General features: G+C 51.5%; 1 protein-coding gene across 2 annotated transcripts in view; it reads left to right on the forward strand.

The window, feature by feature from the left end:
• The first annotated feature begins 805 nt into the window (after nt 1-805).
• Nucleotides 806-21,352, forward strand: part of CACNA1H (calcium voltage-gated channel subunit alpha1 H) — a 253,956-nt gene continuing 233,409 nt past the window's right edge. For both annotated transcript variants that reach the window (XM_086472863.1, XM_086472865.1), the window contains exon 1: nt 806-1,083. In XM_086472863.1, coding sequence (XP_086328989.1) covers nt 806-1,083 — 278 coding nt within the window. The remainder of the gene's footprint in view (nt 1,084-21,352) is intronic.

Genomic DNA, 21,352 nt, shown 5'->3' on the forward strand with positions numbered 1-21,352 from the left:
CCCGCCGGGTTCCCAGCCCCCTCCGCCTCGGCTTCTCTCCTCCCCTCTCCTCTCCCTCCTCCCCCGGTAAATCCGAAGTTTCCTGTTCAGCACGGGCGAAGCTTTGCAAAGCGGCTGCGGAGCTGCCTCGCTCGCTCCTTGGGATTACCGTCGGGAGAGGCTCCGTTCGGCTCGGGAAGGGCCCCCGCCCCCGTCTCTCCTCCTCCTCCTCCTCCATCCTCCATCCCCGCGGGCGGGCGGGCGCCGCACGCCGAGCCCCAGCCCCCCCCCTCCCCCCCTCCCCGCTGGATTTACGGGGTGGTGGGTGTGTGTTGGAGGGAGGGAGGGGGGGGGGGAGGGGGGGGGGAAGAGAGAAGAGATCCGCCGCTCCGATTGCTGCTTGGTCCCATGTGAACTGGAAGGCACGGCTATGCTCCTGGGGACCCCGCGCTCCGCCAAACTAAGGTAGGACACCCCCCTCCCCACCCGACGCCAACCCCCAACCCCCCCCCCCCCCCCAAACCAATTTTCCATCCCCGAAAATAAAAAGGAAAAAGCTAGTGGGTGGGTGCGGGCACTCCGGGAGGGGGTTGTGGGGGTGGGGGTGGGAGGCGGGGGGGCAGCGCCCCAGCTTCCCCGGAGGGCGGGAGCGGCCGCGCCCGGGAGGAGGCTCGACACCCCCCCCCCCATCGCCCGTCTTTGTTGTGCCTGGAGCGCCGGGGCCAGGTGGGAGCGGCGCCGGGGTGCGCCCCGCCGCCGGGGAGGGGGGGGGGGGGCAGTCGCCCCTGACCCCCCTGCCCTTGCCCCGCAGGTCCTGGCCGCTACCATGACTGATGGCGAGAGCCGAGAGCCGCTGCCGCCGCGCCCGGCCGGCGGTGGTGAGGTGCGGGTGCCCATCGCCGCGCCGCCCCGCCGCCCCGCCGAGCAGCCGCCGGAGGATGCCGGCTCCGGCCCCGGCGGCTCTCCCTGCCGCGACCCGCCGCCCGACCTGGCCTCCGAGGAGGAGGAGCAGGTGCCTTACCCGGCGCTGGCACCCACCGCCTTCTTCTGCCTCAAGCAAACCACCCGCCCGCGCAGCTGGTGCCTCAGGCTGGTCTGTAACCCATATCCTTTCCCCGAGGGACACCGCACGCCCCAGACCCTCACAGCCCCCCCCCCCCCCCCCCCGGCCCGTTTGGGACACCCCCCGGCCCCGGGAGCCCTCCCCGTGCCCGGAGCATCCCGTCGGGGCGCTGCATCCTGAGGGTTCCCTGCTCCCGCCAGCGCACGGGGATGCCACGAAGCCTCCGAGGGTCCCCAGAGTGTGTCCCCCCCCCCCCGCTCGGTGGTGTTGCGGTCCCCAGTCTCGGGGAGGGGGATGTGGGGCTTTGCAGGAGCCGGACAGGAGGGGAGCGCGTTGCCCCTCACCCCAGTGTTCATCCCACCGGCCTCAGTCGGGGGGAGGGGGTGGCCACGCCAAGGTCCCCTCGGCTCCACGAGCATCATCCGACCGTCGGGTGTTGGGAGCAAGAGGGACGGGGCAGCAGGACGAGGTACCCGACCTCGGCATCGCGGGGCGGTGGAGGGTGCTGAGCCGCAGCCCCCTCAAGCCCCACAGAAGGGAAAACCCCCTCAACTTTGCTCGTCTCTCGGTGGGGTGGGAAGGAGCGAAGTTTAAAGACACCCTCGTATTTATTTTAGACGCGGTGGGGAATTTCAGACAGGCGCTGAGCCTCTTGCTGTTTATATAAGAGAGCTCGGAGTGCATGTGCGTTTTCTCGTCGCAGAAATATGGAGCGGGTTGGAGTCGGTTTGGGGAAGGCACATGCCTCGGGTCCCGAAAACTCCCGTTTGCTTTCGTTCTTTTGCAACTTGCAGGCAGGGAAGGAAGAGGACAGTCGAGCCTCTAAATCTCCCCCCCCTCCCCTGTGTCCTTTCCCCAGTTTATTAATGTTAAATGAAGAAGAGCAGTGAGTTCCTCTCAGTTGTGACATCCAGAAAATTGAATTTTACCCCAAATGCTTGTGTGCAGGCAGAGAGTTGTCAATCTGTCTTGATAATCTTCAGAAAGTGAGCTTTTAGCTTTGCTCTGCACATCAGCTCGGAAGCATTGACATTGTGCAGATAATTAATGCTTTTACCTATCCCTGATACCTGCCTGCAGTTTGCTGCCTATATCCTGCCGCTGCTATTAAAAGCATTATTTATTAATATGGTTATTATTGATCTCGCTTCAGTTAACCAAAGCAACCCTTGTGCATCTGAGATCACCATTTGCCTCAGCAACACCACCGAGTCGAGTGTTGTCACTGGGAGGAATTGCCCAACCCTCCCCAGAACACTGCCTTGGTCTGTTCTTGGGAGAAACACTCGGAGGGAAAACCCACAGTTTTTATGGCCTCGGGTCTCCTCTCGTTTGAGCTAGGTTTACCTGAACTATCAACTTCTGCAGAAAAATTTCCGCTTTACACCAGTGCGAGGGGGGGAACCGAGCTCCTACGCGCCTGTGGATGGAAGGGAGAAGTAAACAAGTAGTTGATCTCCACAGCGATGCCAATGTCATATTTACATTATTCCGTAATAAAAAGAGTGATGTACCCAGTCCTGGAGGGGCTTGGGGAGGGCACTGCGTTCCTGTTACAGCTGAGAGCCAGTCGAGACAGATCTCCTAAAGCAGGTTATCGTGTTTCAAAACTTCGGGGGCAGGTGGGAGGGAGAAGCCTTCTCCTTCGGCTTTGGTGGGGTCTCGCTCTCCCACGGGGCACTCTGAGTGGGGCATCCCCCCGGCTGGTGCTGCTGACAACCCACAGCTGGAGGAAAACAAAGCAGCAATTCTGTAGAAGAGGGTTCAGGTGTGCTCGTGCTGCCGTAGGGTGAGGCTGCGCTTTTATTTTTGCCTTTCAGCATCTCTCCTGAGAATTCACAGGAGTTCCTTTCCAAAACTTATCCGTCTGACGTACCATTAGATGGAAATTGGGATGGCTGGCTAATAGCGACGCAGAAATTTACTTCAACTACCTAAGCCTTGTGCTGTAGCATTAGTGCTGCCAGAGCCGGTGTGTTTTGGTTGTAGCAGAACAAAGCTCACGACGTATCGCAGCCGTAGGGACGAGCTCCTTGCTGGGATTTTTTCCCCCCCCTTCTCCCGCTCGCCAGCAGTCCCACGCGTCGCAGTCAGAATAATCCTTCGGTGTCGACTCTTTAAGTTTCTTGGCAAGCGCGCTCGCGTTGCTGATGGTTGTGATTTCTGAAGCTGCTTTAACGAAGCTGTGCTGAGCAACCTCAAAGCCAGGAGATGTGCGTCTTGCTCGGGAGCTGGTGCTGTGCCCGGGTGCGTGTCGGACCGCAGGCAGCCGGAGATCGGCCCCGCTGCGGGGCTGGGACACTTGGAAAGCAGCTGGAGGGGGAGACAGCTTGAGGAGGAGCAGGGGCAGATCAGTGCAATAAGGGCTGAGATTCCCCTGAGCACCTGTCCAGGGGGGGAAGAGTGACTTCAAAGAGAAGATAGCAACATAAAGGAGGTTTCTGGCCAGTTGTGCAGTTTTGGTGACTCTTCCTGCCCACCCAGAAGCATAAACCATGATAATGAGCTTTACGTTTGCTTTAAGGTCTCCCTTTGTTACAGAAGGAAGGGACGTGACTCTGGATTTTCCTAAAATCTGAGTCTGAAGAGCTTCACCGAGGTGTTCTCTCAGCTGGGAGTCACTAACTCCTTCTGAAAAGCAGGTGCCCTCCTTCGGTGGTGCTTTTTCTTGCTGGGGGATTTGTCTTTTGCTCTCTTTGGGGTTTATTTTGGGCGGGGGGAGGAGAAGGTCTCACTCTGTGCCTTCCAGTGCCCGTGTCCCTCCTCTCCCCGCTCTCACCGAGCGTTTCCCAGTGCGGGAGTGCATCTCTGCGCGTCTGCCCTGTGGTGTTCCAGCTCCAAAACTTGTGCGCGCTTCCCCCTGCCGCCAAGCAGCAAGACTTCACCCCCGTGTCCCCGGGCTGCGAACAGAGCCGTCTGTCTGTCCCGCATGCCTTGGAAGGCAAGGGCGACCCATCCTGTGCATTCAGGGTGGGCTTTCTGATGGGTCCCTCTTGCTTCTTGGGGGTGATCCCATGGGATGCTCCTGGCAGAGGCGGGGGAGCTGCATCCCGCCGCGCCACGGGGTTTGCACCGTGGAACTGGGCACATCAGCGTCCAAAAAACCAGAGGCCGGCGCAGTTCAGGGAGCGCCGTCGAGTGCATCTTGCGTGGGGCTCCCGGCTTACGGCAACCCCCCCCCGTCCAGCCAGATCGCTCGAACCGCTCGGCCGCTCCGAATATTTGTCGGTAGCAGAGATAGCCCAGACCTGTGGCCTGGAGCAGGTGGAAATCATCCGCGGCTGGGCCAAAAGCATGGTTTGCCTCTGCGGCTTAAGCAGAGAGGGTTACTGCCAGGCTTAGAAATAGCTAAAAAAAGCTGTTGCCTGGTTCTCGGGGGGACAGGTGGGGTGGGGATCAGCTTACGGGGCCGGGAGCCTGCCTAGCCGGAGGCACACGTCCGCCCAAAGGGCTGCGTGTCGGAGGGAAAACAGGAGAGTGGGCAGATGTAGTAGATGCACGGTTGTGTTTTTAATAGCTGTGCCGCATTTGGGAATGTCAAGAACAACCTGGAAAAAATCCTACCCGCCCCCCCCCCCCCCCCCCCGAGTTTGCTTGGATTTGTGTTAAAAAATTGTGAATTCTCAAACAACAGAAAGCAAAAGATCTGCAAGGAGCTGGTTTTCAGGTGTGGGAGCAATAATCAAAGAGTTGTGTCCATTAAAGTTTAATTAAAGGAGCAGAAAGTGTTTGGACTGGCTCTGGGTCTGATCTTCACGGTTGACTTTTGTCAAGCTGTTTGCTGTGTAGTGTCGTTCTTCACCTTTCTGAAGTGATGGCTCCAGCACGGGAGTCTCCTGAGCTCGGGAGTTACCCTCAAACCCAACTTCAGCCAGGAAGTCACTTGCACGTGACAGTTTAGAGCAAAGAAACAGCCTCAATATAATTCTTGTGATGCAAGCAATGGTTGAAATTGAATTTTCCCTGTCAAGTTGTATTGTGTTTTCCCTCTGTTATTGCTGATTTACTTTTAATTTGCCTTTTTTTAAGAAGAGATATAATTGGAAGCAAACTCACTTATTTCTTCAGTCCTGGATCTCCTACGTGGGTTTATTTATAGAGGTCTGTGGGTGGGACGTTGTGTACTTGGTGTGCACGTTGGGTGGTATAGAGCAGGATTTTGATTTTTGCGATCCTGCGAGGTCCTTTCCAGGCTCTTCCCAAGCGCTGCCGTTAACTAACGGCTCCACAGAAACACGGAGCTATGCCTGTATCCAGACGGGTGTTTTCTTCAATGTAGGATTTTGCTGTCGATCAATGAAGCGTTGAGTCACTTTTTATCAACCCTTAGATGTCCCCGCACCTTGGGGGGGGGGGGGTTTGGACGCAGCTCCTGGCCCTTGCTGGCTCACGCACGTGTAACGCAGCGACGGGCTGGGGTGGCAGTTGGCAGCCGGCGCCGTCCACGTGCCCGAGGTGGAGCGGCTGGGAGGAACGCCGAGGTTGTGGCCGTGGTCGGGACGTTGCGTTGCTGCGAGGGGTTTTACTGCACGACGGGCTGGAAAAACGGGCCGTAACCCGGGAAGTAACGTGCAGCGGCGATTAAACCTGCCTTCCGTCACAGCGCCGAGCGGCAGCTTTGCCCCATGGCTTTGATAAGGCTCGAGCAACTTTGCTGGTTATTTAGTGATTCATAAAAACACGCCGTGATTCATTATAGGTTGAATTCTGTGTGCCTTAGTCAGAAAAAACCCTCCCCTGATTTATTTTCTCAAGTGGCTACAGAGCTGGTTGGTGCCAGCTGATTTCTGTGGGACTTGGCTCTGCTCTCCTGTTTGGGTAAAGTCTCTGCTTGCATCAAATCTGGGGTTTATTTTTTAAATTTTTTTCTTGCCTGAAGTGCTTTTTCTTGCAGCAGCACTTGCTAGTTGCCCTTACAAGCACTTCGGGGCAGCCCTAACATCCACAATAACGTCCTGTGTGTCGTTTCCAGGCATTCCTCGGTATAGGTGTCTATAAGTACGCTTGGATGGTGAAAAAAAAAATAAAAATTTGCCTTTTGTGCAAAATGGTGTATATCTGCTCTGTTTGTGGTGCTCTACTCTTTGCTCCGTCTCCCCGTTCTTTGTAGCGGGCGAAGCTGTTTGCTCGGCAGTGTTATAAATTGTTCTCTGACACGAGGCTTGCAGTTCTCTTCATTCCTTATTGCACAATTGATGGGTTCTGGCTCCCGCGTCCGTGGGAGCGTTGCCAGTTGTGATTTGGGGGCGGGTTATAACGAAGCACATGGAGGTGTGGGTATAAGTGCCCAGGTCTGGGATCCTATCAGTTTAACAAACTTTATTTGATTGCTCTATAATAAGCGTATATCAGACTTGAGGAGCTTTATCAGAAAGGCTTTGCTTTTAATCTGTTCTTATTCGGGCTGTATCCTGACAAGTGCAATGGGAGGGTTTGACCGAATCATAATTTGTCATCTGCGAATATAAATATTGCAGTTAAAATATTTAGCGTGCTGTGGAAAAACCCGTTAGCGAATAAATGTATTTCTGGCCTCATCCTGGGAGCTGCTGAGCATCCACGACGCCCACTGAATCTGGTGAGAGGCGCAGGTGCTGTGCACCCAGCAGCATCTCCCGCTGAATGACAGGCAATTAGGAAACATAAGGAAGAAAAGTCTTGTAAATTGTAACTCGTCTAAAAATATGTTGTCCACATGTGGCTTAGCTCCTTTCATTTCAGCGTTCTGTGTTGGCTCAATACATCTAATCAACAGTTTAGTCCTGAGTTTCGTCTTTAACACCAACAGAAGCTGTCCTTGCTGGCTTGTCGTGGTCCCTGCATCGCTGGCACCGCCAAAACCCATCATCTCTGACCTCTACGTTGCACCCTCCGTTCCTTAAGCGCTGCTCATAGGTTGCACCTCTGTGAAACGCCTTTTATTCCTGTCTCCTCGCCCAGCTCGGGCGTATGGATCGGTATTGGAAATCCCTGTCCTACGGCAAAGCTGCTGGAGTCTGTGGTATTTAGGAAAAATGTCAGTGTAAGCGGCAGCGTGGGCAGGGGGGTGGCTGGTTGCTCAGAGCAAGGTGTTAAGCTGTCTGCAAACTCAAGCAGGCATTTGTTGGTGCTTGGCTCCTGTCTTCAAAATGACTTTTGCAACAACAAAAAAAAAGGGTTGGGAAGCTAGTTACAGAAATGCTTTCAAAGCCGATGAGGTTTTGCCGTAGCTCTTTGCAGCGAGGGCTGGCGGTGTCTGGTGATACCTGTATGTGTTCAGAAGTGTCGGTGTAGGGAAACTGTAAAAAACGCTGTGATGCTGGTGCCCGAGAATGGAAATGTGAAATTGTCTGATGAAATGAAGTTGACTCGGAACAACCACAATGACAAAACAAAATCCATCTGATCGAAGCGCACAAAGTAAACCAGAAGTATAAGCGACGAAAATAAAATGAGATCTTTGACTTTAATGTTTCATAATATTCAGTAAATAGAATATTTAACCCCTTCTCACCCCCAGTTCTGACTGTTCCCTTCCGCCGGTGAGACTGGCCGTGGTTGGAGCCCCTGACACCCCGGTTGTCTCTGGCCCTGCGGCGTTTGTGTTTGAGTTCCAAGCTGAGGGTGCAGCTCGTCAGAGTTTTCGGGATTTATCACATCAGTGTTGTCCCAAGTCAGGATGGCAGCCGGTATCTCTGGGCAGGTTTAGTTCGCAAATGCACTTAGGAAAATTTTGTCTACCTCTTTCTTCCTCACCCCTTAACCTAGTTAGTTCTTTCACTGCTACAAAAGCCAAGGGATTCAAAAGTTAGCTCTCAGCATCCACATATCCAAATTTACTATATGTATAGTTTCACTGAAGATAGTAGTTAAGATTATTTTAGGATGTCTTTGTGTGTGCTTTTCCTTTTCTACTAATTTTAAAAAAAATTGTTCTGTACTGGGTAGTCCCCTCCACTGAGAAACTGAGACGCTAACTTGATGCATCAGTTTGTACTACTTGTAATTTCTGTGAAATAACTATAATTTACTTGTTATTTTCAGACCGTAATTTATGACCCTTCAGAGCAATTAATTTGCTGCTTTTCAAGGCATTTACAAGATGCGTCCCAGACTCCACTTTGTAAAGTTTTTCCAATTGCCTTCAGTTTTCTCACCTCTCAAATCTGGTGGGAACCAATAAATGCAGCTTCAATTTGCAGTTTGTTTACAAGTTTGCTTGATGTATTGAGTCCAGATGTATTTTTTTTTTCTGGCATGTCTAGATGGCAAATCCCTTAGAAACGTAAACCAACGTATCACACGAGTTGAACTCCGCTGATTAAGGGGAGTGGAAGATCAGAGCCGCTAGCTGATCTCTTCTTCATGTTACAGAAGAATTTCAGGCAGTGTAACCCCAAGTTGGATATAGGTATTTTCTGAATTATCATACAGCTGTCTCTAAGATGCTTTACTGTAGTTTAGGGAGTATTTTTTTTCTAAATGCATTAGTTTTAGTTTTGTTCTGATAAAGTTTAAGCTTACTTTTTCCTTGGCTTTTGTTACGTGGTGTTTTGGGGCTCAGCCCGTGGGGCTGGTCGGCAGCATCCACTTGGAAGCCAAACCTCAGCTTTATCTGCCACGCTCTGTCTAAATGACATGTTTGGAGCGACTCCATTGGAAGAACCGGGATCACATGCGTTTACAGTGTCTGAACTCTGAATCATGTTTTTCTCAGTGTGTTTGCGAGTTGTTTTTTGTTTTGTTTTTAAATTGCTTCTGGAGACAAGAAGCACTGAGCTGCCTACTTACAGAGCGCTGATTAGTTTTCCCCTGGATTATGCACGTAGCTTGTGGTCTGCCGTTTCCTTATGCTGGTGTAAATGAGGAGGAGTCCCAGGGGTACGGCCTTGGCTCCGTGCACCTCGCACCCAGAGACACACAGGTGTGTTTTACTTTTATCGCACTAAGAATTCAACCTGGTTGGGCATCCGACCTCTGCAGCAGCAACCTTTGCCACCAGCGGTAAAACTCATGCAAGAAATATGTTACCTCTATTTACACAGATGTTTTAAGAGAACTCAAGCTCAGATTTTGCCCTTAATTCTTAAGGTAGCATCTGGTGTTCGTGTCCAATCCGTTAATCCAGCCGCCGAAGCAGCCTTGTGGTTTTAAGTAAGGTACACTTTTAAGTGAATATTTAGATGCCTGGGATAGGAGGAGAGTTATTACGTGATCTCCCCTAATAGTTAATTCAAAGATAACTTGGACCAACTTGAAATCATCGGGGTATGCACTCTATTTCTGAACCAACAATTAGGAGTCATCAGCCTGCATAGAGACAAATTGGAAGTGAATTAGAGGCTGATGAGCTCTGCACAGGGCTTCCAGGGCTGTTCCCAACCTCCTGCCGTGGGGAAATATCAGAGCGGTCACTCGGGAGCTGGCCGGGCTGGGGGCGGAGGAGAGGAGCTTTGACAAGATGCAGCTGTAACAGACAATTTTCCTCTTTCTTTCCCTTAATAAAAATCTGTTCTGAGCACTGTACCAGGCAGACCAGTTTGGCAATGGATTAAATGCGCAGCTTCGAGATCTAATTTTGCCCATTTCAATTGACAGATGGAAATTGTGTGCTTTCACAATGCTACTAGTATCTCGCAATTTTGCTCAGAAGCAGTGCCTCCGAAAGCCATCCAGAGAAATAAGATGACTTTGTGTGTGTGTGTACATCTCTTTGTGGTCGCGGTTCCTTCGGAGGGTGAATTCAAGCTGCGTGACCGCTCCTGGCCCCTTTCCTCCACCCTTGTGGTGCAAAGTAGGGCGAGGATTTGCCTGAGTATCCAATATTCTGCTAGATCTTACTGCAGAAAGCAAACTCTGAGTTACAGTACAGGACGTTTAGGACATTTATCGTGTTCCAGAAGGCTGGAGAGTCACGTTAGCTGGGATGTTGGATGAACGTCACAAACAGGGATGGTCTGGCGGGAGCGTCCCCCGGGACCCTTGCGAAGCTTGGCGTACCCAAGCTCTTCGATCCCCATCGCTCTCCTCTCCGCCCACACGTTTGTTTTGATTTTCTTGTTGTCCAACTAACCCTCTGAGATTTGCGGTGGGTACACAGGCATTTTCATAGAGATCCATTTCTGTCTCGGAGGAGCTGCAGCCCGGGCTGCTTCTGGACGTGGTTAAGGAGAGAAGGCACGAACTGGCACCTCCTTCATTGGGGATGGCAGAGAGAGGAAGGGGCGAATAGCTCACTGGGAGACAAAGCAAACTGTGGTTTTTGGTACCGCGAGTAGAAATGTTTGGGCTTAGGTTTCAGGCGTAGCCGTGATGGGAAAGCAGAGGAACACAGAAATGCAGTATTTGTGTGTACATACTTAATACGGGTATGGTTTTATGTGTATTTGTGTGTGCCCATGCTGTTGTTTCTAGCAGAATGGACTTCACTTTGCTTGCAAAGGAATGAAAACCTTTTTTGTGGAGGTTGATAGCAAGCAAGTTTATTCCCGGGTTTGTCCATAAGGATGCTGTCAGACTTGGAGGTGCCGATTGAAGTCCTGGGCTGAAATAATGAATCCACGAGACCTTTGTCATTGCGTTTGTGTTTCCAGCTGCGGAGAAGCGTAGGGGAGCATCAGTTTGGAGAAGAAACCGACACCCTATTCTTCAGCCACATGTTCCAGGTCAGGTAACTTCAATTCCAGCAAAGCTGATGGGCCCAGGAGCAGAATTTAGTCCTAAACACGTTGCATGTCCCCAACCTCTTATTACCAGGCCATTTTGTAAGTGTGTTTGAGTGGAGTCTGTAATGGTATAATGTACACTGTAATTTTGTTGTTAAATCTGAGCCACTTTGGCATGGTGGGGACTAGGCAGCTTGTCGTGAGCGGAACATTATGGCTTATTGAATTTCATAGTCTGGAGGATTGAACCGTACAGAGCAACTCTTGAGGAAGGGGAGAAAAAAATAAAGTGTCACCTATTTCCTCCTGAATCTTCTTTTTCTAGGCCAATATTTAACGTACTTAGGCTTCTGGGCATGGGCAGATGGGTGGGAGAGATGTGAGTGATGGGAAGCAAACCCTGGGAAGGTTGCTGTCCTATTAAACAGGCTCCCAAGGAAAGAGATTTGGATCCATTGCCCAGGGCACCGATGAATGCTGCGTCTGTAAATACACTGGGATTTCCTTCACCTTGCTTCCCATTAAAGATTTTAATTTCGTCTCTATCAACACTGGTAATGGAAGAGCAGAAGTCAGAGGGGCATTCTGTTTCAGATGTGGTTGTGGTGTTTTCCCTTTATCGGTGATCCTGAATATTGTTTCTGCAATTTCAAGCATACGCCGGTGCTGTAAACACTTTTATTGCGGTCACAACCGCTGGCGCGGGTCTCCCGGCTGCTCCAGCGCAAACCTCGACCTTGCAGGCCTTTAAAAGGCAACAGTAAAAACTCACTCGACGCTGAATCATGTGTCTTTTATATGGAGAGGCGCTCGTGGAGGGCTTGATTGACCACCACGGTCTCCTAAATCTCTTATCAAGGCACAAAGTGAGTGCAAGGGGAGTTCTCGCACATCATTTTGCAGCTGGCTCCTGAGGGCACGGCTGTGCCAGGCAAAAGTTGATTTAGTTTCTGCGTGGTGTTGTCCTTTGCTTCTCTGATGTTCACTTGTGAGAGTGCCTGTTTTTAGTGTGTGTGTGATCTGGAATTTACCTGCTCTGGACAGAGGAAATGTTATGTTTCATATAGGCTTTGAAGAGATTTTTCTCGTTTTCATGTTTAAGTATGAACCTGTTCTTGAACTGATAATTTGGTATTTGAAAGCAGAGCTCTGGACGTGCTGAAGTTGTGGATAACTCTGTTGTTGAGGCCAGGGTGAGGAATAAAGAGGGCTTTCACAGTTGTGGCCTGGGCCAGACGCTTTTCTCCCATGTCGTAGGCTAGTCCCGTTTTTCTGACCCTCTCTCGGTGTTTGTTGCATGTGTGAGTCCTGCTCCGAGGGAATGTCCAACCTGCAGCTTGATGCCCCTGTTACGATGAGCTGAAATCTTATCCCATTGCTAGAGCAGGGTGTGCTGTGACTGGAAAATTTCAATGCTCAGCCGTAGCAAAATGGAGGGTCTTCTTAAGGCCGTATTTTTACTTTTTTAATTTTATTTTTTTAAAACATGTCTCTCACTGAGATTTCCCAGACTGTGCTGAGTCATGGCTGGTTTCTTTGTAGCTCTGTTGAGTTTTTGGCAAGTACCTACGAGACTTTCCCGTGCACGTTCATCAAGGGATGGAGCTCGCAGAGCTGCTTCTCGTGTGCAATTAGGGAGCCCGTTGGCCATTTGCGTTGTTAGCATTTGCATCAGGGCAGCATTGAGGCTGAGCCCGGGTCTGCTGGAGCGCTCTGCTGAGCGCAGAGCTCTAAGTAAGAGGCAATCTGGGGCTGAGATTGCTTTCTGCAAGAAGCCAACTCACTCTCTTCGGAGCAAGAAGAGACCCACGCCAAGGAGTGATGAGGTGACTTGCCAAGGGGTCGTGGAGGGGAGGCTGTGACTTGGGCACCTGCAGTTCCTCCTGTGAAGTATCTTCAAAATAGCTCGTATCCATGTAAACAGAGCAGAAGGTCATCTAAGAAACGGGTACCAGAGATTGGGACTAATTTATAAAGCCATGCAGTGCGTGTGGTTGGTGCTCTCCAGGAGAACTTCTGTCGGCTTGAGTTGGGACAGGCAGAGCTTGTGGATGAGGAGAAGGGAATAACTTCAGCTAAATGATGTAAAGCTTTGGATGCTACATGGACGTCAGCAGTCCCATCTTGTGAGCTTATCTGGTATTTTACTGTTGCTGCTTCTCTGAGACAGGTTTTTGCACGTGGGCTCCGTGGGCACGGAGCTTTCGCCGCAGAAAGGCGGTGGTTTCCTACTGCACTTGTGCGTTCCTGTGGTCCTGTTGCGACCCAGCAGGACTGTTCATTTCGGTAAGGGCTGCTGAGTTTGCCCTTAAGCAAGACAGGAGGGATCAGTTAGGCAAAATCAATCCCCTGCCTGCTCCGTATCGCTTTGTCCTGATAAGCTGTCAGTTTAGCTCTAAATGCCGTGTTTGAAAGAACATCTCTGCTCTCCAGGATGGGTCAATGTCAGCAGCAGTATTAGTTGAAGGATGGATTTAAGCCACCAGCTCATCTCAAGAAAGGGGAGCTACATCTGAGGCATCATTTCTTGGCAGCCTGTGATCTTTCATAGGCTGGAGAGAAATTTGGTAGGATAAAATATCCTCGGCTACCTCTGAGTCAGCCCTGCAGTTTAATGTCAGCCCTAATACCAGGTTGTAGCAGTGAGGAGGTGGGGGTGGAGACGTGGTTGGGTGGGATGGAGCTGTTTGCTCGCCAGCCAGGTGTGGTCTGACCTGTTGTCGTGGTTTAACCCACGCCGGCAGCTCGGCCTCACACGGCCGCTCGCTCACTCCTCCCCGGTGGGATGGGGGAGAGAATCGGGAGGGTAAAAGTGAGAAAACTCGAGGGTTGAGATAAAGACAGATTGGTAGGGAAAGCAAAGCGAAACAAGGAATCCATTCCCCACCTCCCATCGGCAGGCAGGTGTGCAGCCATCTCCAGGAGAGCAGGGCTCCATCACACGTAAGGGTGACTTGGGAAGACAAAATGCCATCGCTCCGAATGTTCCCCCTTTCTTCTTCTTCCCCCAACTTTATATCCTGAGCATGATGTCATGTGGTATGGAATCTCCCTTTGGTCGGTTGGGGTCAGCTGTCCTGGCTGTGTCCCCTCCCAATATCTTCTGCACCCCCAGCCTCCTCGCTGGTGGGGTGGGGTGAGGAGCAGAAAAGGCCTTGACGCTGTGTCAGCGCTGCTCAGCAGTAACTAAAACATCCCCCTATTACCAACGCTATTTCCAGCACAAATCCAAAACATAGCTCCATACCAGCTACTATGAAGAAAATTAACTCTACCCCAGCCAAAACCGGCACAGCGGCGTCCCAGTGCTGCATCGGCGGGAGGAAAGGGCGGCTGTGAAGGGGATCCCCGAGTCCTTCTGAAGAGCCAAGGGCAAACAAGGCACAAGTCATCCCCTCGGTGCTGCTGGAGTCCCCAGAGAGTAATGTCAGGGGGTCACTTGAGGACCAAGTTCAAGCTGGCCTTAACCCTGCGTTTCCTGGCTTTGCCTGATGGAAGCCAGACCCGTTGCCTTGTTTGAACACCGGCTTTGTGGCAGGGGTGATGGATTGCAGCGTGAGCTTTACCGCCCTTCATCGCTGCTTCCTCTGCTCTTTTGGCCCGTTGTGTTCAGTTCAGTCAGAGTTTATTATAAATAACTTCAGATAGCAAGCTGAAATATCCCGGACTCGCCTTTCCTTTTTTTTTTTTTTCCTTAGCAGTTGCAGAGCATGAATCGGCTTCAAGGCGATTGAGGTATTTTAACGTAACATTTACAGCCCATATCTATACAAAATGTGACTTGTGTTTGTAGAAGTGTGCCTTTAACAGTCTCTTATCAAAACATATGGGACTCTACGGTTGGATGCTGGGCTTCCTCCGAAGCATTCCCCAGACAATACAGTTCCACATTAGATTGTCTTATGATGTCTGCAGACTTAACCGAGTCTGTTGTTCTGCGCACACAAGTTGTGCATCTTCCCTGTCTGGCCCGCGGCATTCGCTTCGCCTCCTCCGAGGGCCCTTTGAAACTCCCTTATCGCCGAGTCCTCCCTTCGCCCGTGCGTGTCCTTGGCAGGCAAGGCAATGTCACGACGCAGAAGAGCACATCGTGCAAAACAGGATAAGGTATCAGCAAAACGGAGCGATGGGCTGACTGAGCGGCGTGTTCGGGAGCAGCCCGTCGTGAACAAGTCCCGAGAAGAGAGGCTGGGATTTTTTTCCCCGCCGCAGATCTCGTGGAGGACTCGTTCCAGAGCTATCGCTCCTTGTTTGCGTGACGTGCCCTAGCCAGAGGCTGGGGTCACGCTGGGCTCCCCATCATCAGGCCGTGAAACAGGGAGACCTGTCCTCCCCCAAAGATGTTAGTGCTTCAAGGAATGCTTTTGGCCCCGGCAGCGTGTCCTGATCCAATCTCACGTTGGATGCTGTCCAGGTTTTCTGCAACTCTTGGTGCAATCCATTACCAAACAACCGCTATTTCGCCTGCCGTAGCGAGGGGACCAGACGTCCACTGGGTGCTCTCTGCCTTATAGTGCCTGGACCAGCATCCTTAAAAAGGCACTCAGTCCTCTTGTGTTTAATAAGGCTGCCAAGAAGAACAAGATCTATCGGGCTCTGCGCTGCTGTTGCATCCCATGGTGTTGCTTTCTTTGGTGCACTGTGACGTGCTGCCCTTTCTGGAGGGTTGGAGAGCCACGAGCCTTCCAAAAGCTTCAGTTTCTCATTCAGAGTCCGTCCAAGCTTCCATCCCAAGCTGCTTTAGTCTATACATTGGAAAGAAAGTGTAAGCAAAAAATTGGCCTTGCCGTGGAAGTTCTTGTCTTCTCCAGCCCGTAAATTTTAATGGGAATTTGGCATGCTGCATCTCTAGGGAGCTGTGCAGATCTCAGCCTCTTCTGAAATAATCACACTTATTCAGGCCTGAAGGAAGCTCTTCATTTGTCTGGGTATCTGGGATGGCCCTTAATGCCTGGGTTTATATCCTGTGCCTATTTGATAACAAGGATGATTGATCCGTTTATTTCAAGATGTTGTTTGCAGAGAGCTGTGGGGAGTTCAGGAGGATAGTGCTGTGTCTGAGCCGTTTTGACTGAATTAACTAATAAAGTCGTCTGGCTGTGGGCAGGATCTGGTTTGCCTTTCTGGTGGGTGCTTGGGTTTATCTAAGTTCACAAGCCGGTGGCCCAGGTTGTGCGGCAGCTCCAAGGACAGACCCAGCAGCTCCTACCAGCCTTTGGAAGGAGTAATAACATGGGACTCTCCTGAGCTGCCACTTTTGGACCCGAATCCCTTAGGTCTGGTGGGAGTACACAGCCCCTTGGGTGCCCCAGTTTCCTAGCAATGCTTCTGGGGCATCGAGGAGACAGCGCCTTGCTCACAGCACTTCAAAACCAGAGATGCGTGGCTCTTGTGTTTGCTTGGTGTCTGAGCATCACCTGCCTTGACCTCGTGTTGTCTCCTGTCAGTGCTGAGCCTGAATGACCTTTCCCACCAGTCTGGCCTGATCTTTCTAGTTCTGGTGCTGCTTGACTGCTTTTGGCTGGAGAAACACCCCTGGTGGTTGCGTGGTTTTTCTGGTGGACCCCCGCTCCTTGGGTCCTCTCCTGCTGGGAGGGTGGCTTTGCACTGATGTCCCCTGGCTGCGCAGTGACAGCTTCTCGGGAGCCGTCTGTCCACTAGATGTCAAACCTCTGCTGCAAAAGGGGTGCTCCAGCTCGCAGGGAAGGTTGCAGCCACAGATGACGTGTAGGGAGCGAAATGGGATTTGAAGTCTGACATGGGCAGACGTCCACTGATTACCTCACTGCCCATCTGGGGAAAGTGTGGGATTTCAGCTGGCTTTCCCTGTCGACATATTTCAAATTAAAGCAGGGTGGGAAAGGAATGCAGTTCTTTCCCTCTTTTTTCCTGGAAATATATGAATTATTTCAAGTGAAATGTTTCAAAGATTCGGTTGTCCTCCAGCTGAAGGCTTCAGATGTGCTTTAGAGGGACTTCCAGATATAGAAGTAAACTTACAGGGATCCGATTCTGATCTCATGATCTTACTTTTACACCAGTTTTTACGGGAAGCACCTGCTTTAACATGAATAGCTACTGATCATCGTGAACGTAATTTGAAGCAGAACCTCCTCCTAGAGATATTGCTGGATGTCGGTGGGACTGGAGCGTGGTCAGGACCTCTGTTCTCGTACAGATTGGATGTCTCTGGTGCCATTTCTTGGTAAAATGATATTTAGCAACTTATAGCAGGAATCTGGTATTGCTTTTGTAAAGTCAGGAAGTTTCATTCTGTTTATTTTATCGACCTTTGGATCAAGAGATCCCACCAGTTGCTGAATACAGGGAAGGTTATCGTTTTGCTTTCCCTTGTTTCCACGTTCTTTTCTCTGTGCCTTTGCACTGCCAGGGCCAAGAGGTGGATAAACCTTTGGGCTGACCCAGTAGCATTCCTTTGGTGGAACCAGTCATGAAGTTAGGGACATAGTTTAGGGTGTTATATCCATGCCCCTGTGTGTGGCTGTCCCCTAAAGGCTTGGCTGGGCTCGCATGTGTGGGTGCTCCAAAAGAAGGAAATTGTAAGTAGTCCAACATCTGCGGTGATCCCACCAGGCCAGGGAGCTGGAAGCATCCATCCAGCCCTTGGCACGTGCTGCTCAACTTGTGTCTCAAAATTCCCATCAATCAGGGTCTCCTTTTGTCTTAATTAAAAAAAAATAAAATAATTATATATATACTTGTATGTTCCTTAGTTCAAGCGTGAAGAGAAGATTCCTGTTTGGGCTTATTTTTAGTCTCTGAAATTATTCATGAGACTGCTTTCCCTGATTTATGACAATACCCAGCACATCGCCATGTAAATGACTTTTAAATGGAATGTTTCAGCAGTTTTATAAGAATTCCTCATGTGAGGGGAAAATAAACAGTTTGTCATTTACCAGACTGTATTTGATTATTAGATTTGTTACTATAAACATCAGGCTGCGCTTCCTTCAGCTGGGGCTGCCGGAGATCTATGACTTCAGAGTGCCATGCCATTAAATAAAAACTAACCTGACGTGAGAAATCATCACGGGATTGAGCAGGCCTGTTCCCCACTGGCCAGAGAGATGCTTCTTGGCCAAAAATGAATATCTGATGTTGAGATTAATGTGACTCCAGTTTTTTCAGGTCTCATTCAAAGAGCAGACAGGCTGTGAAAGGTGAAGCACGGGGGTTTGGTGTCCTGGGCTCCTGGTAGAGCACCAGGCTGTGCCGTAAGGTTGTGGTGCTCCATCTCTGTGCTCGTTACTGGCCTTGTCTGGTATTTGAAGAAGTCAGTGCAAAGTGGTGAGCAAGAAAATAGGGGTACAGCGGTATGGTGAAACCCTGCAGTTCTGGTGAGGGGGCTGGACAAGCAGAGCATCGCTGATGTGCACCGATGCCTTTTATATGCAGGCACCAGAATGGAAGGACTGTCATGTGAGTGGAAATATAGCCATGGAAATTCATCATCCATTGCTAAAGGCATGTAAAGTAGCTCTCAGGCCCTTGGGGATCAGGCTCGGAGAGTAAAACCTTAACCCAATAACTGCATGGCAGCTTAGGAGCTTCTTAGAGGACTCATCCTTTTCCCTTGAGCTAAAATGCATCCTGCGTGGAAAGGAGTTTTCCATAAAGGCAGTGATTTGCAGGAACATCGTGGCTCTAAGGGCAACGAAAAGCATTTTGGAAGTGGCTGGACTTCAGTGCTGGGCTGGCTGTGTTTCCAGGGCATGGTGCAGTGAATGGGAGGTCGTGAAGTGCAGCATCAGGTGCCTCCAGACCCCGGTGCCTGCAGACACTGATCTCGCACGCCGACTGGCTCTGCAGATGCCACCCCCATGCCCGCATGGCACTGGAACGTCTCTGCTACACTTGGAAGGAAATTACTCCTGCTCTGGGATGCACACAGCCAGCGACGCGTGTCCCCTCACGAGGCTCCAGGCAGCTCTTCGAACCCCCGAACGTCCCGGTTGCAACGCGCCCGCTCGCCGGGGAGCGGGGAAGCGTGGGGTGCGAGAGATACAGGCAGAAACGAGCAGAGAGAAAAATCAACCATGAAATTGGTAATTTTAGGAGCTCTAAGAGGGAAGAAAATGCTTGTTGTTAGACACCATGTAATTGCACCGCAGTGCCCTGGGTTACAGGCGGCAGACGGTGTCAGTTTGCTCGGGAATGGATTGTCTTAACGCCTTCTGACTCCGGTCTGCAAGGACCTGGGAGGAGCAGAACTGATGAGAAGAGTGAGGTGTCACCATGGCTCGTGGTGGACTAAGGCTGCACGTTTGGGTCCCAGGGTGGGCAGGGCATATGCTCACGAAGGCAGTAACCCCCCTGGTCTTGTTGCTGTGGGTTATACGGAGGAGAAGGAGATGCACCCTTGTCCCATAGCGTGATGCCCACCTTCGTCGTGGCTGGGCCAGCAATTCTTACTGAGCCTCCGCTTCTCCTCTCCTGCACATCAATGCAGGACTCGCTTAACGTGGGTGATTTTGGGTGCTCCCCTGGGCTGGCTTGTGATGATTCAAGGACCTGATGGGATTTTTATGATTGCAGCCTCCTTGTTGTGCAGAAGTTCAGTTTTCATTCAGCCCGTCTCCCCCCTCAAAGCCTTCCACAGTGTGAACCAAAGATAAAGTGTAGTGATAAGGATTAAAAAACCCTGTTGCTTGGAGTGGGACAAACTGCCTTTCCTCACTGCGAGGGATGGCTTGTGCCCCTGTGGGCCTCGAGTGCTCCCCTTCTGAGGTGCTATGGCTGTAATGGCATTTTCACAGGGTGTGTTTTGGGGTGTCCCTGTGATGGTGATGAGCTGAACATCCGCAGTGCTGGTGCTTCTGCCGCCAGGCACACGAGCAGGGTGAGGCGTGAGGGATGTGTAAAAGGGCAAAAGGTCTGAAAGGTCGTGGTGGCAGACAAGTGGGTGAGATGAAGGGGGGCCTGGAGGCACGTGTCCTTTTTCCCACTGCAGCAGGTTTGGCTGCGGTTCGGCAGATCCCAAATTCATCCTCCATCCCCATTCCTCAGCAGTGCTGGGTTGGCAAGGGCAAGAGCCAGGCAGGGTGCAGGCAGGAGCTTGTGCTTTGTCGGGCACAGGAATTATACTGGAATTAGCGGCAGAGCTGAGCCTTGTGGGATCAGCCATAAATCCTCCTGGGAATATGGTGTTTGTCTGGGCTTCGGCGGGTGAGCTGTCACAGGGACGGGCCCCTCGGAGGGGATGATGAGACGCAGGACACGCTGGCTGCAGAGCAAGAGCTGCGTGGGGAGGAGGTGCCGCCCCCCCAAAACCACGTCTGTGTCTGTGCTTCGGCCATCCCTGAGGGACATGGCTGGGGCACCTGCAGCCAGGGGTCACGGAAAGCAGGAGGAGCAGGGGTTTGGTGCTACCACCATGCCTCATCCAGGACTTCTTCCATGGCTTCTGATCACTTCTGTTGGTGCTGGTTCCCCAGCTCGGGCACTGTCCCTCGCTGGGGATGATGCCACCCTTGCTGCTCCAAGGTCCCACCCGTGTTTCAGTCTCTCGCAGAGTGCCTGGTCCCTGGCACCGCTCTGCTCGAGGTGGGGGGGATATAAATTGTGATTTTTACATGCGTAGGTTGTTTTGCTGATACTTTTTCTTTTTTATTCCTCCGTGAAAAGCTAACACTGTGTTGTAAAAACAAATCTCCAGCCTTTTGCTTTCTGAATCGCAAAGGGCCGACGTGTTAATGGGCGGGAGGGATGGGGTGGGCAGGCTGCCAGCGGGATGTGCTTCTTCCCTGGGACTCCGCTTGCCAAGATGCCATCAACCCGGCTCCAGGAAGGCTTTCCTGCGGCCGCACGCTCTCTCCGGGCAGAATTTGGTTGTCTCCAGCCTGATGCGAGTTAATCACACGCAGCCACCCGGGAGCGGAGGCGCTTCATGAGGAGGGAGATGTTTGCTTGGCGAAGGGGGGTTCTGGCAGTGCCCGCTGCCACGGAGCACCCCTGGGTGTGTGCCCTCGCCCTACCCTCCTTGTTGTGCCCCTGTCACTGCTCTTCTTGCCAAGAGGAACTGTTTAATTATTATTTCTGAATGCAGGAAAGGCCTTTTTCTGCCCTTGTGCTGCAAATGAGTCTTTTCATGGATATTTCTTGGTGCATTTCTCTTTTTTTTTTAAATTTTTTTTTTCCCCAGCAAAAAAGAAGTTTAGAAGTTTTCCTCCCCTTTCTTTTTCCAAGTAAGAAAGCACATCTCTCTGTCTTTATCATTTTTACAACTTTGGATGTTTAGAGCCATGCTGAAACCCTTCCAGATTTAGGAAAGTGTTTCCATGCGTGGTTTGGGTTTGGCTCCCGCTGGTGTCAGGACAGCAAGACGTGGGACGCGGCTGTCCCATGAATTCAGAGCCCTTCACGTTCCTCCGTAGCGACTTACCGCAGAGGGGTTATTCTGTGTTGGTTTAAGATGAGCAACAAAAGCATTAGAATCCCAATAATGCCCTCTTTAAGCTTAGCTCATTTTGACACGCTCGTGGCAGCAGCCCTTGCAAAGCAAGCGAGCCGCTGCGGCGAGCTCCGGTTCGCTCCTCCCGAAGGCTCGTTCCCCACAGCAGCCGTTTCTGCTGGTGTTTATTCACCTCCCGGGGGGGCTGCAACAGGCTGAGGCCTCTTTTTGAGAAAGTGCTGCTGAAACTTG

The sequence above is a fragment of the Leptosomus discolor genome, chromosome 14 (assembly GCF_034619465.1).
Source record: "Leptosomus discolor isolate bLepDis1 chromosome 14, bLepDis1.hap2, whole genome shotgun sequence".
Classification (NCBI taxonomy): Eukaryota; Metazoa; Chordata; class Aves; order Leptosomiformes; family Leptosomidae; genus Leptosomus; species Leptosomus discolor.